The 14,448-nt window shown below is 44.7% G+C and overlaps 1 protein-coding gene across 1 annotated transcript in view; it reads left to right on the forward strand.

The window, feature by feature from the left end:
- vap (RAS p21 protein activator vap) overlaps positions 1 to 14,448 on the forward strand; it is a 62,054-nt gene that overhangs the window by 32,507 nt on the left and 15,099 nt on the right. The window contains exons 12-14 of the mRNA XM_045736949.2: positions 5,333 to 5,451; positions 6,491 to 6,640; positions 10,966 to 11,170. Of these exons, the coding sequence (XP_045592905.1) occupies positions 5,333 to 5,451; positions 6,491 to 6,640; positions 10,966 to 11,170 (474 nt within the window). The remainder of the gene's footprint in view (positions 1 to 5,332; positions 5,452 to 6,490; positions 6,641 to 10,965; positions 11,171 to 14,448) is intronic.

The following is a 14,448-nucleotide window of genomic DNA, read 5'->3' on the forward strand; positions in this document are numbered from 1 at the left end:
CTGGGTCTATATCTGCGGTAGAGCAAGTCGTTCTCTAGGAAGAACCCAGGAATACTGTCGGGTTGAGTCTCAGCCTGGAAAAACAATGGTGTTAAAGTAAGATCTTCCCTCTGCAACTTACGGAACTCCAACTTGGTCAGATGCGGGGGTAGTTTCTGAGGGTCTTGAGGGACAGCGGTAGCAGTAGAGTCAGCTGGCTGTGGACGTGCGGCTTGTGCACGGGTGGTCACGAGAACCGGAGGAGAAACTTCACTCTCTTGAACCTCTGCTGGAACATACTCAAGAATAGGGTTACTTGGCACAGAGTTACACACCTGGGGTTTGTCCATGACGATCAGGTTGGTTGGTTGCAGGTCTTCTGCCAAGTCGTTGCCTAGGAGAAGTTGCACTCCAGGCATGGGAAAAGGCTTTTCCCTGACGGCGACTTGGACTTCCCCGTTCACGTAGGGACAATCCAGGTGGACTCTGGCGAGAGGGTATGGAGTAGTAGCAGTGAGGTCAGTGATGAAGACCGTTTCCCCGGTGTAGACTATGTTGGGCACAGCCGACTTCAAGATGATCGATTGTAGAGCCGCTGTGTCCCTCAAGATCTTCAATTTGAAACGTCCCTCCGGATTTGAACCGTTGGCAGAGACAGTTCCAGTATACAGGTGGTTACTGAAAAGAGAAAGATCATTAACATCAACACCAACATTCATCACAGGCTTACCGGACTTAGGAGGAGTTGGTTTGGGTCGTTGTTGGTCAGTGGATCCCTTGTATTGAGACTTACCACACTTGTCTATGGTATGTCCATAGAGTCTACAATACTTGCAGTACAGTTGTGAACCAGCTTGATCGGGGCTCACCTTCTCGTAACTGTACCACGACTTCTTACTGGAGGATGGTTCAGGTGTCAGCCGGTGGATGAGGCTGTAAGTGTCAGCCGACTTAGCACACTTCAGGTAGTCGGTTTCTTCTTTATCTGCTAAGTAGAGGCGGACAGGAGGCGGCACACGTCTCAAGAATTCTTCAACAAGCATCAGGTTCACGAGTTCTGTAAAAGTAGAGACATGTGCTGCTTCCAGCCATTTCATGAAATACCTCCGTTTCGTGTTAGCAAACTCGAGGAAGGTAGTGGTACTTGCCTTCAGGTGGTCACGGAATTTCCTTCTATAACTTTCGGTGGAAAGTAGGTAGGCGTCTAACACTGCTTGTTTCAGAGTGTAGTAGTCATTCTCAGACGCCAAAGTACTGAGTGTGACTGCAGCTCTACCTGTAAGATGGACTCTGAGAAGTGTTGCCCATTGGTCGACAGGCCAACTGAGTTGATTAGCAAGGGTTTCAAAGGTGGTAAAGAACACATCAACTTCTGCTTCTACAAAGGATGGCATTAACTTACTTGCATGTGATATATTAAAACTGACGGGAAGATTTGCAGTAGCTTGCTGGCGTTGAGTGAAGTGTGAAGTTTCCAAGGCGATTTCACGTTGACGACACTCTAGAGCCAGAGTTGCTTGTTGCTTGTCATGTTCGCGTTGTATTTCCAACTCGCGTTGTTTTGTTTCAAGCTGTACTCTCTCACGTTCATGGAGCAAGGCGACCTCACGTTCGTGTTCTTCTCTCCTCAAAGCAGCTTCGCGTTCGTGTTCTTCCCTTCGTATGGCAGCTGCTTCTCTTTGCTGCTCACGTTCAATCTTGGCCAGCTCTAGTTTAAGTTTCATCGCTGCCAAGTCAGTTTTCTCTGCAATATAGTAAGTTTCATGTGTTTCAGAGTCTATCTTACCTTGCTCTAAATAGTAATCCAGCAACAGGTTGTGTAGGTCATTTTTGTTGGCTTGGTAGGGAACTTCTAGTTGATACTCATGTGCAAGAGTTTGTAGTTCAGTCCTCTTGGCACGACTTAAAGTCCCTATTTCACCTGCTGGATTTGCACGGAAAGTTTGGAGACGAAACATGGTGAAATTAGCAAATAAAGGTACACGAATGTTCAATAATGAAATGTCAGAAACAGGACAACGTGGCAACTGGTACCTATCCTGTGTGATCTTTAACAATTAACGTTAAGTGAAAGATATTAAATGATTGAATTAAATCAAGGGCGCAGGAAATCTTGTACCCGGTACTCATGTAAGAGAATAAGGGCAAGAAAATCCTACTAACAAATGAAACAAAGTTTCGAAAACAAATGAAACAGTTAAATGCTTCAAAAGTAAAATTGGTAGTCCAAGAATGTAGGCATACCTTGCCAAGTCTCTATAGGACATAAAGCAAGTTTTTCCCACTGAATTTAATATGATACTTACAGAATTAGCGAACTTTTGTGCTCTGAAAAAATAAGCTAATTCCCTACCGTTGTATGTATCATCATCTCTGACTGACGTGTAGGGGTGCGAGGTGTCAACTGGTGACGAGAACTGCTGCTGAGGTCCCAATTCAGCAACTAAAGTTCGAGCTAGAGGAACTATGGCCCTCTTTGTCCTCCTACAGTCAGATTGCAGAAGATTGGGTACTCTTGACCCGGGGCAGACCACAGTACCAGGGTACCAATATGATGATCTGTCAGAATGAGAAATATTCAAGGGACATAGATGGTAAATACGAGTAATAACAAGGAGGGAGAGATGACCAATTAAGAGTATGACTGCGGCCTACAGTCACCACGTAATCCAAAGTTGTCTCACCTTCACTATATGTTACTCTCGTAATGCACAATACACCGCACCTTATAAAAAATGAAATTGAATGAAAAATAGTAAAGCTACGTTAACAGAGTTAAATACGCTTACCATAAATTACCACTTGGCACCAGTACCTGAGTGAGGCTCCTAGGACAGGCCCCCATATAACTTGTGACGGTAACGCGTTGGTGTTCGGCTGTTTAAGGCTAGGGGTATGGCCTCGTCACATAGTTATAAAAAAAAATAGAAAAACTGGAACTTCGTCTGTGGTAAGGTAAGGAGAAGACACACAAAACACAAGTAAAACTTTAACAATGAAATTTTAATGACGTTAAATAAATCAAAACATGAAAATAATGCACAAACAAATTCTTATAATAAAATCAATGAATCAAAATAATAAGAATTCTTAAATGACAAAATGAAAAGTTACGTTAAGGCAAAATAACAAGAAGTGCAATACAACAGTAAGTGGGAGGTGCTGGAATATTGGCTTAAAGCCACCACCTCTCTCAGTACACTCTAGAGTCTAGCTGGGAGGTGTGCTGGCTACGAAAGCACGGAACATTCTGAAGACTGATGTTGGGGCGACCCCAGACATCGGGTAGTATGGGGGGGGGCGAGGCAGGTGCAGCCAGACCGGCGACCAATCAGCGGAGTCGTAGCGATCAACGGGTAGTTTGGTGGTTGGAGTTCGAACAGGTGGCTGGTTGCATACGTTTCTGCTCACCCTGGCAAGCCTTGCTGGTGTTTGTTGTCGTTGTTGGACATTTCTTCCATAGTCTTTTATATAGTTGTGAAGACGTAATTTTGGAGGGAAGAGCAGGCTCAATCTCTTGAAGGAGATTATCGTCACACATGCGAAAATCACGTTACTGTGATTTTTTAAGTATGGAATACACGTCACTTGAATGGAATCTGCGCCTTGTAAAGCATAAAGATTGAGAATAGCAAACAATAATATTATACAGCACCAGGAAATCTATCTGGACATAACCAACCATAGATTAGAGAACTACTGTAAGAGTCTGTGACAAATTTTCACTCAACCAGCAGATAACAGAACCAACTAAAAACAGAAGTATTCTAGATCTGATCTTCACAAACACGAAGACATTATCAGGAAATTATATTCTTAGATTCTGTACCACAACTCAGATCACATTTACATTGAAATGTAAACTAACATCAGTACTTGTAATAGACCTAAAACAATGATCAAGCAAGAGAGGTTATTCAATCAATTCAATTTTAATAATAAAAGGATATACAGTACTGGGATTAAATAAACATGAAAACTCATGAAATTCAATATTTATGAAGAAATGCAAAGTGCCAGTAGCACAGGCACTCAGTATAGTGTGGAGGAAGAGCTTGGACACGGTGAGATACCAGATGTGCTTAAGTCAGCAGATACAGCTCTTCTACACTAGGGAGGGAGCAAAGCATTGGCTTAGAATTATAGACCAGTTGGACTAATGTCCCACATAATAAAAGTATTTGAGAGAGTGATCAGGAGTTAGGTCTCCAGTTTCATGGAGACCAATGACCTCCACAGCTCAGGCCAATATGGATTTACCATGGTAAGACCATGCCTTTTGCAGGTACTTGAGCACTATGACAAAATTACTGATGCCTTACTGATATGGGTATGAATGGTAACACTTAATATGGCTCCAATCATGTTTTTAACAGTTTCGCTCGGGGACGATGCAGTACAGTGTCAAAAATTAAAAATTTTGGCCTGCTTTCAGCTTGGCTGTGGGTTCTATGCATATACTCCTATAGGGAATCCTATTGCGAACACATTGATACCAAAATGAAAGACCTAGGAAGAGAATTGAGGTGACCAAAGTGAACCCCCTGAGTATACACATTTTATTGCTCTTGCGCGCTCATGGATAAAACACGGCCAATTTCTCGGTTTGATGTGGGATGGTACGCCGGGCTTTTGGACTTTATATGCATATACTCCTGTATGGAATTCTATTGCGAACACATTGATACCAAATGAAAAACCTAGGATGAGAATTTTGGTGACAAAATTGAAGAGTCACTTTTCAGTATTACCGCGCACCTGCATGGAATGCCCTGCCCACCTTGGGGTGGTCTAGCGCTTGCCCCAAAGCACGAAAGTGTTAATGATTTTTGCAGATGAACACTCAACAAGAAATAGTTGAAGCCTTAGGAAAGCTATAAGCTATTGCAGATATTTGAAACCAAAATTCTATGCTCCATTTTAATTTTTGAATTGGCAAGAGTTTTCATTCGCCCAGGTATACTCAGATCATATCAAAAGGCCATACTGCCTTTGAAAATAAGTTTTGAGGTTGGGGGACATGATAAATAAGCTAAATGTGGATAAATTTCTCTACAGACATGTTCATTTGGTAGTTATTTATCATATTTTAGCTTGAAATGGAAATTTCGCTAAATGAAAATTAGCACGTACAGTATGGGAAATGCATCTTGGAGGCATCTCCAGTTGCAATGAATCCCTCAATGAAATAAATTGGTGTTGGTCCTATATAGTTAATTGAATTGAGGTTGAACCATACTTTAGTTTAACAGAACGTTAAACTTTCAGACTGGTAATGGTATTTCATGGGCAAGCTTTTCTTGGGGCTAAATTATTTTTATGAAAAGGCAGTTGAATATGAGATTGCTTGCAGGTGGCGGAGGTCACGGTGGAACTACACACACTACAAAATGGTGAAGAAGTGGAGGAGTGGCACCCTTTGACTGGTATCACACCGGTGGGGGATTGGGGGGCTGTGAGGCTAAGATACAGGTGAGAATGCTCACACCACAAGATGTGACCACCATCACATAGTTTTAGCTTCATCTTTGTCTACTACAGCCAAGATGCTATAGCTTCAGCCTCTTCCATTCTATACATTAAGGTTATTAACCTAATTATTAGACAGCCTAAAAGGTATACCTTATAATTTTTTGCTTAATTCACATAATGCTATTGTTATCCCAAAATTTCAAGTGATTCCCTGTAATATTTTGGTCATGTAGAATTACCTTGAACCCAGTGTTTAATCCCAGTATAATGCTCTAACTTTATACACACTTGCCCTGGACCTACTGGGTAATCCCAGTAGTATCAGTTACAACTAATACCATACAAATTTTTGCACTGTAAGCATTTATGATTTTTTTTTTAATCTATGCAAGGCTTTTTTTGGTAGTTGCCTCAGCCCAAGCTATTAGTTAACCAATAACACTGGTATGGCCTGAGCAGCTTTGCATCTCTCCGAGACAAACAACTTACTAAGTGATGTTTTGTCTCATAGTCCAGGAGTGAGGAGCACAGGTTTTATTTAAATAAAATATACAATAGGCTGTAAGTGAGTAACGTACATATCAAGTTGAAGCTTGAAACAAGCTCAGGCTCGGACAAATTGAAATATTACTTACTAGCTGCTAATAGCTCGGTTTTCAAGTTAGATATAATGAAACCCTCTTTGATGACAGGCAGCATGTATTGGTCTGAAATTTTGAGTTTAAACTTATTGTTTGGTTTAGATGGTTTATGAGTTAATGGTTGGCTCAGCTTTAGGACAACTGAGTTTTTAGGTACTTGCCTAGTGTGTGATAGATCATGAGATCTACTCACTTTCTTATCTTGCTTTTGGTGGGTACTCACCTAATTGTGCTTGCGAGGGTTGAGCTTTGGCTGTTTGGGTGGCTGCCACAGGCTGTCAATAAATTAGGTAATATAAAGGATTAAAATCCCACATGAATATATATATATACCTGTATTGCAATATCTTCATTTTATATTTTATTAATAAACCCATTGAAAAGTTGTTTATCCTTAGGTACTTCCATGATCTGATAATGCCATGTGAAGAGTATAACAGTTTGAAGGAATTACTGCTGGATCCCAGCCTTGAGGCGGTTCAAGCCTTGGCCGACGTCTCTCACAGGGACCGCAACCCTCTTGCTACCTCCTTACTTCGTATATTTAGGTAAAAACAACAATGTGTTGGAATGCCATCGTCAAAACCTTCCACTCCATTTTCTAACATTCTAATTAATCAAATTTTTTCTGAAGTTTTTGTTTAGTGCTATAATCTTGTGTTTCCTTCTAAAATGTTGAGTTTCCATCTATTGCATTTCTCAAGGGGGGGGGGGGACCCTTGTGGTTCCCGAAGCTACCATCTGCGATGTAGGTGCCATCAGTCATGGTGTTCTCTGACCTACCAGGGACCCAGTACCTGGTCCCCTCATAGAGGCGAAGCGAGCTGTGGCATTTATATATATTAAGTTATTAATTAATGCCATCACCGAGGAAAGTTCCCAGAAAGTCGGCAAGTCAAAACAAACTACAGCTGGCTGCCTCCAAGATCTGCAGGCTCTAAATTGGCCTTTGAACTCCTTAAACTATGTAACATACAATCGAAAATGTTATAAGCCAGCGCCTGCTCATTGGCAGGCCACGACTCATGAGCCACTTCACCCTCAGTTCAACTTTGATGTGTGCCAAAGCTACCACAGTCACTCTGGCCTTCTCTTACATTTCCAGGGTTTTCTTTCCTGAAGTGTTTGGGTGGAGTTCCTTTAGAGGTCCACCTCGCTTATGGCAGCCTTCGCCTTGGGGTGAGTCTGGGGGGTTTTCACTTCCATCTTTCACCTGATTGGAGTGCCTTGGCTGGTGAGGCACACTGGTTATACACATTCTGCACTTCGGTGCACCAAGGAAGGCTTTTCCAGCCATCTTAGCCAGGCTGGGGTAATTTACATAGAAATTTTAAGAGTACCGGCCTTGCGTCCCAGTGCCTGTGTGTCCTGCTTGGCTTGTACTTTTCAGGCCCTGGTAATTCCCTGTGGGTTTGGGGGCCTCTGAGAGGCCCCCGACCCCACTCACGCTTCTGGTGAGATAAGAGTCGTTCGTCATCTGTACCACAAGGTGACGTTCATTTTGCCTCCCCCCCCCCTCACTGTTGAGTTGGTGGCACCTTCGAATCAAGTGGGATGTGTTCCCATCATGTTACTGTTTTTATTTGCCCTCATGTTTATGCTCAGGCATATCAGGCGGCGACCACTCTTTGTTTTAGGTTCTTAGTTACAGCAGTCTACATTTTGTGCTCGTTTGGAAGTCCCGGGGCTGCCCCAGGTTGTTTTTCGAGTCTTGGTCTTGGAGGTGTTGGTCCTCGGCCTTGGCTCCAACTGTGCTTCATCTTCCCTCCTGTTGAGCGTGGTTCGCTTTCCTTTCGGTCCTCTTCCACTACTGCTGCTGCTTCCCTTACTGCAAACTGCAGCTCTGCCCCCGAGGCAGGGCAGAGCTGCAGTTTCTTAGGCTTTGGGTAAGTCAGAGTTGGGGCCATAGTCCTCTTTGACCCTTTGTGGTTCCAAGCATCTTCTGTGGAAGGTCTTTGGTTAATGGGAGTGGGGTTTCTTGTGTGCAGTTATTCCCCTGGGTTTGCCTCCGGGTGTCTTTGAGTATGTTGGGGACATCTTTTTGGAGGTTTCCTTCTTCACAGGTTCCCCTTCAGAGCTCGTGGGGCATTTTTGTGCCTCCTGTGTAGCCCGGTTGTGCAGTTGAACTTGAACTTATTTGTGTTCAAATCCTCTTTCCCTGTTGGGTGTATTGCAAGGTTCCAGAGTCTACCAGGCTCTAGTGGACCTTCCTTTATTTTCTCCTGTTTCCCTGGTGCTTTGTTTTGCTAGCCTCACTCGCTTGAGGGGTGCACTCTTGTGAGCATGTTTCAAATATTTTGGCGGGCATAAGGGCCTCTCTTATGCATCCCTTCATGCTGCCTGTTTGGCTGGCAGTGTTTGGGTGGAGGAGTGCTTCAGCTCCTTGTGTGCATGTTCCTTGCTGTCGGCATCAGTTGTGGCACTTGGCCTTTGTGCCATTCAGCTCCTGGGCTATGTCATGCATTTCTGAGTCTCATTGAGCTGCATTCCATCTGGCTTCCAAAGGTCATGGGTATGCTCAAGGGTAGTTCTCTTGTGGGGTTTTTAATGCCGTCTGCAGCTTTTTTGAAGCTGTGTGCTTCCCTTCTGTGGGATGTGGTGGTCATGTTCTTCTCTGCATTGCTTGCATGTCAGCTGGCTGTGCTTACTCCTTTGGATTTAGCTTGGGCCCTCACTGTTCTTTCAGCCTCTTCTCCGCTCCTCTTCCCAGGGGATGCAGTGACTTGGTTATAGTCTTCTGCCCCTGTGCACTGTCATTGTATTCAGAGTTTCTTCCTTCAGCAGGGCTTTTTTTAATTTTTTGAGTCTGTTTGGGTGGGGGAGGCTGCACCTGGTAGTGGTTGAGGTGGGCCATCTGTGAAGCCATTGACCAGGGTGTGCATACCTTCCTATAGCTGCTTCTTTCGTGTCTAGTTGATGGGGTGCTTGCTCTGCTTGTGAGATGGCTTCTCAGGGTTCACGCCAACCTTATCACGGTTCACTCCTTTGGCAGGGTAGTGTGGGGGCGGCTGGCCTGTTTGCCTGAGCCTAGTCCCATGCTTGATGGACCTTTCGGGTCATTTCTGTCGGCTTTTGGTGGATTTGGTTACTCCCTTTTCCTTTGGGAGGTTTGGGTCTGTCCTGGCTGACTTCCTCTCCACATCTTCATTGGGTCATTTCCAGTTCTTGTTTGACCTCTCGCAGTTGACTCTGTTTCTTCCTTGACCCTTTCCCGGAGCCAGCTTTGTCCCAAGTCTGTCTCACTCTCGAGCTGGGCGCTTGGGTTCTTTTCTTTTACCTCTTGGACACACATTGGTGTGTTACTATCTGTGCAAGGTTCAGAGATTAGTTATGATTTGTGGTGCGGCTTCTGGATTCTCCCATTCGGCCTATTTCCGGCTCCGCGTGTTTTTTGCTCTCTTAGCTTGGGTCGTGGTGACCAACCTTATTCTCTTGGGTGTTTAGGTTATGGCTTTCCTCCATAACTGACTGGTTTGGGTTTCCAGCCTGCTAGCCAGATATCTGGTTCTTTCTCAGCTCGCCGGGTTCAGGTTCCTGGTGAATTAGCGGAAGTCCCAGTTGGTCCAGACTTGGTTGGGCATCGTTTGGGACTCTCAGTCCCTACCTCTGACAACCTTGTCCTGGCTGCAGCACCGCCATCTTTTGGTGTTGACTCGATCTCGGTTGACTTAGCAGTTACTTGTGTGGCTGTGCAGAAGCCTCAACTTTGCCCTCCTGGTTCACCCCTTGGGCAGAGTTTGGCTTCGGAAGCTGTGTTTCCTCCGGTGTTTATCTTTTGGCCCAACTGCGACCATTGAGTTTGGATGCCATTGGACCTATGTTGGCTGCTGTGTTGTCGATTTCGTTTTCGGGCTTTATAGGGTTTGGTTCCCTAACACCTTCCACTCGCGCTTGGCATCTTTACTGATGCCTCGGCTCTCGTCTGGGTCTTTGTCACCAGCTATCATCAGGCTGGTCAGGGGCATTTGTCTCCCCTTTTTGTTGGGCTCACAGCACGGTGCAGGAGTTTGTGGCTGTGTGGCATACTCTGTGGAGGATACGGAATCCTACAGGCTACGTAGTCCGGCTCTATTCGACCTGTTCTTCCATAGTTATTGTCTCAACCGGGGGTTGGAGGTCACTTTGGTGTCTGCCTCTTTGGAGCTGGATGCTGTGTGTAGCTCTTTTGGGTTCTAGGGGTTTGGCTCTTTGTGCCATTGACGTCCTGGGATTGTCCAACGTCATTATTGACGGTCTGTCCCGGTTCTATCCTGTCTCCACGGATTGAACCTGTCGATGCCGTCTGCTTCCTCTGGCTCTGCTAGACATTCTGTCACCCATATATGGACCTCTACGCATTTGCTTGGTCTCAGCGTCTTACTTTTTAAGCACTGCCATGCCCTCAAGGTGCATGCCTTTCGGCTGGAATGGCCCCCTCCCCTCCTCCCCCCAAACGAGGGCAGTGTGAATGAGCACATGCTGGCTTATAACGTTTTTGATCATTTGTATACATAGCTTGGGGAGTTTTATGGCAGGTTTCGAGCCTGAGGGGTCACTGAGGCAGACAGATGTTTTATGTTTTGACTCGCTGGCTTTCTGGGGGCCTTCCCAGGTGGTGGCATAAATGAATAACTTAATATATAAATGCCATAGCTTCCTTCACCTCTGTGAGGGGACCAGGTTCTGGCCCAGGGTCCTCAGTAGGCCAGAGAACTCTGCGACTGATGGCACTTACTAAGGAGATGGTAGCTTCAGGGAGCCAAAGGGCCTCACCCAGATATTGAGTTTTCATTACATTCAATGCCTGTTGTTCTTATTTGTTGTTTGTGGCCATAACAATGTGTGGTTGACCTGGGAGCCATTAAACTGACTTAGGAGATAAATTGTGCTACAGGAATGAGTGTCGGGAGCATGACCTACTCCAGCGACTAACTGAACACGAGATTGAACGAGAGCATGAGACTAGTACTTTGTTCCGTGCCGCCTCCCTCACCACCACACTACTTGACCTCTACATGAAGTCCACCTGCACAGAGTTCCTCACAGAAGCCATATCTGATACCATCCACCGCATCCTTGAGTCTAAACAGTCGTGTGAGGTAAGACTTCGGTGAGAGGAATCATTTCTTGAACATAACCAGCAGTGACAGGTATTGTGAGGTAACAGGGGGCAGTGACAGGTATTGTGAGGTAACAGGGGGCAGTGACAGGTATTGTGAGGTAACAGGGGTAGTGGCAAGTATTGTGAGGTAACAATTACTTGAGAGGTATTGTGAGGTAACAGGGGCAGTGGCAGGTATTGAGGTAACAATGGCAGTGACAGGTATTGAGGTAAAATAGTCAGTGGCAGATATTGTAAGGTGACAAGAACAGTGGTAGGTATTGAGATAACAAGGGCAGTGGGAGATATTGTGTGGTAAAATGGGCAGTGGCAGGTATTGTGAGGTAACACGAGCAGTGGTATGTATTTTAAGGTAACAAAGGGAAGTGGCAGGTATTGTGAGGTAACAATGGCAAGGGCTTGTATTGTTTGGTAACAAGATCAATACTTGCCTAGTTGTGCTTGCAGGGGTTGAGATGTGGCTCTTTGGTCCCATTTCCCACCTGTCAGTCTACTGATGTACAAGTTCCTGAGCTTATTGAGCTCTATCATATCTGTATTTGAAACTGTGTATGGAGTCATCCTCCACCACATCAGTTCCTAATGCATTCCATTTATTAACTACTCTGACATTGAACAAGTTCTTTCTAATGTCTGTGGCTCATTTGGGTACTCTGCTTCCACCTGTGTCCCCTTGTGCGAGTACCACTCATGTTAAATAACCCATCCTAATCTACCCTGTCAATTTCCCCGAGACTTTTATATGTGGTGATCATATCTATCCGAACTCTGCTGTCTTCTAGTGATCTGGGGGTGCAGTTCACACAGCCTTTCCTCATAACTCATGTCTCTTTGTTCTGGGACTAGTGTAGTGAACCTTTAAACCTTCTCCAGCTTCATCCTGTGCTTAACAAGGTATGGGCTCAATGCTAAAGTCACATACTCAAAAATTGGTCTTGCATATATTGTTATATTGGGGCGCCTGACAGCTGAGTGGACAGCACTTCAGATTCGTAGTCCTGAGGTTCCGGGTTCGATCCCCGGTGGAGGCGGAGACAAATGGGCAAAATGTTTCTTTCATCCTGATGCCCCTATTACCTAGCAGTAAATAGGTACCTAGGAATTAGACAGCTGCTACGGGCTGCTTCCTGAGGGGTGTATAACAAAGAGGAGGCCTGGTCGAGGACCGGGCCGCGGGGACGCTAAGCCCCGAAGTCATCTCAAGATAACTTCTCAAGATAAGATGGTGTAGAAGGTTCTAGATGGGTCCTTACACAAGTTTTTAAAGGCAGTTCTGATGTTAGCCAGCCTCGCATCCACCACTGATGATATTCTTTTGATGTGGGCTTCAGGAAACGGGTTTAGCGTGATCAACTCCTAGATCTTTCTTTCTGTTTTGTTGAAGACTTTGTCTCCCATTTGACACCCTGTGTCTGGCCTCTTGTTCCCTCTACCTAGTTTCATTACCTTACCTTTACTTGGGTTAAACTTTAGTAGTCATTTGTTTGACTATTCCTTCAGGTTGTCTAGGTAATCTTGTAACCTCTTCCTATCATCCTCGGTCTTAATCCTCCTCATAATTTTTGCATCATCAGCAAACATTGAGAGGAACGAGAATATACCTTCTTAGAGATCATTTAAATATATCAGAAACAGGGTAGGTCCAAGGACTGATCCCTGTGGGACTACTAGTGACGCCTCGCCACTCTGAGACCTCGCCCCTCACTGTTACTCGTCTTCTGTTGCTTAGGTATTCCCTTATCCAATGGCGTACCTTCCCCTTTTACTCCTGCCTGCATCTCCAGCTTATGCATTAGTCTCAAATGGGGTAATGTGTCAAAAAAGAATCCAAGCCCAGTGCTTGGATTCCCTGTAGGGATTTATCCCCTCCTTCCCATGCAGGCCCTGAAAATCTCCTTAGGGCTCCAGGTGACCATGAACATGTCTTCCAAGTCCTCTCTCGCCTCTTTCAAGAAGCAAAAAATATTTGAATTATATAAAAAATTATCTAAAAATGTTAAACAAATCTCCAAATTATTGGCTTCAGGGTCGTAAAACTTTCATCAAAACATTTTCAGAAATTGATTTTAGACAAATTTAAAAAAAAAAAAGAACGTTTTGTTGATAAGGAGAACAGCTCCTATTAACTGGAACTGATGGATAATGCAGTAATAAAGAAATGTGCAAGCACCTGTCTGACACTCAAAGAAGAAGAATAGTAGTAAGACGTATCCACAAAGTGGATATGCAGCTGGTGCCTTTACGGCATTGCTGAGTAATACATAGTAACACAAATAATAATGAATAGGTATGTTATTATGCTCTACTTTATTATATATCGTAAAAATATATTGCCCAATGTTAATATCTGTTAATTTCATCAATGTCCAAAAAATATATTTTCTTGGGGGAGCCCCGTCGGTTCCCCGGAGCTATCCAGGCTGAATGGATATGTATAACTTTCTGTTATCAGTCACATCTTTACGTGACTTTCCTTTGTCCGTGTATCTTGTTCTTAGTTACACTGGGGGTGCAGCCCCGAATTTCAGTGCCTTTTGTTTATTCTTTTGGCGCCTGGATCTTTTCTCAATATCTGGACACTCCTTCGTTGCCTCGGTCCATGCTGTCTGTACACTCATTCATTGCCTCGGCCTATGATCTCTGGACACGTCCTTCATTGCCTGTCTTTCAGTGCCTGGCTGTACCCTTATATATACATTAGTGTGTCTCATTACCTATTTCCGTTTTTCCTACCTCTATACTACTCATCGTTGTCTATCTTGGTAGGTGGTTATTGACTGTACTGGTGTTGGTGCTAGGTTGGCCTCTCTACATGTTCAGTTCCCTGATTTTGGACTGCCCCTGTGTTCAGTTATGGAACACAGTTCTTTAATTTTTCCTTGTATGTCCCTGGCAGTTTCTGTTTTGCAATGTCTGCGGGTGGTTGTAGATTTCCGATCAACCACGCCTGCCCCTACGGGTCCTTTTCGTTGGGACGGGAGGAGCTAGGATTATGGTCCTGGCTACGGCTTTTCTTTGTGTTTCTTTTCCAGATCGTACATTTTTTGTTTTCGTGCGGTACACGTCCTGAGTAGTTTTCCTATGTAACTCGGAGACGTGTGCATCGGTCTTCCCTGCTGGAGCTGGTTGTGCTGCTCCTGCGGGTTGCGGGGTCGCTGTTTTTGCTTCGCATCCCGCGATTTGGTTCGTGGTGCTCGTTTTCCTCGTTGGCCTCTGCCTGGTCCCTGGCTCTTTGGTTTTTGTCGCCATTTGGTC

The sequence above is a fragment of the Procambarus clarkii genome, chromosome 18 (genome assembly GCF_040958095.1).
Source record: "Procambarus clarkii isolate CNS0578487 chromosome 18, FALCON_Pclarkii_2.0, whole genome shotgun sequence".
Lineage (NCBI taxonomy): Eukaryota > Metazoa > Arthropoda > Malacostraca > Decapoda > Cambaridae > Procambarus > Procambarus clarkii.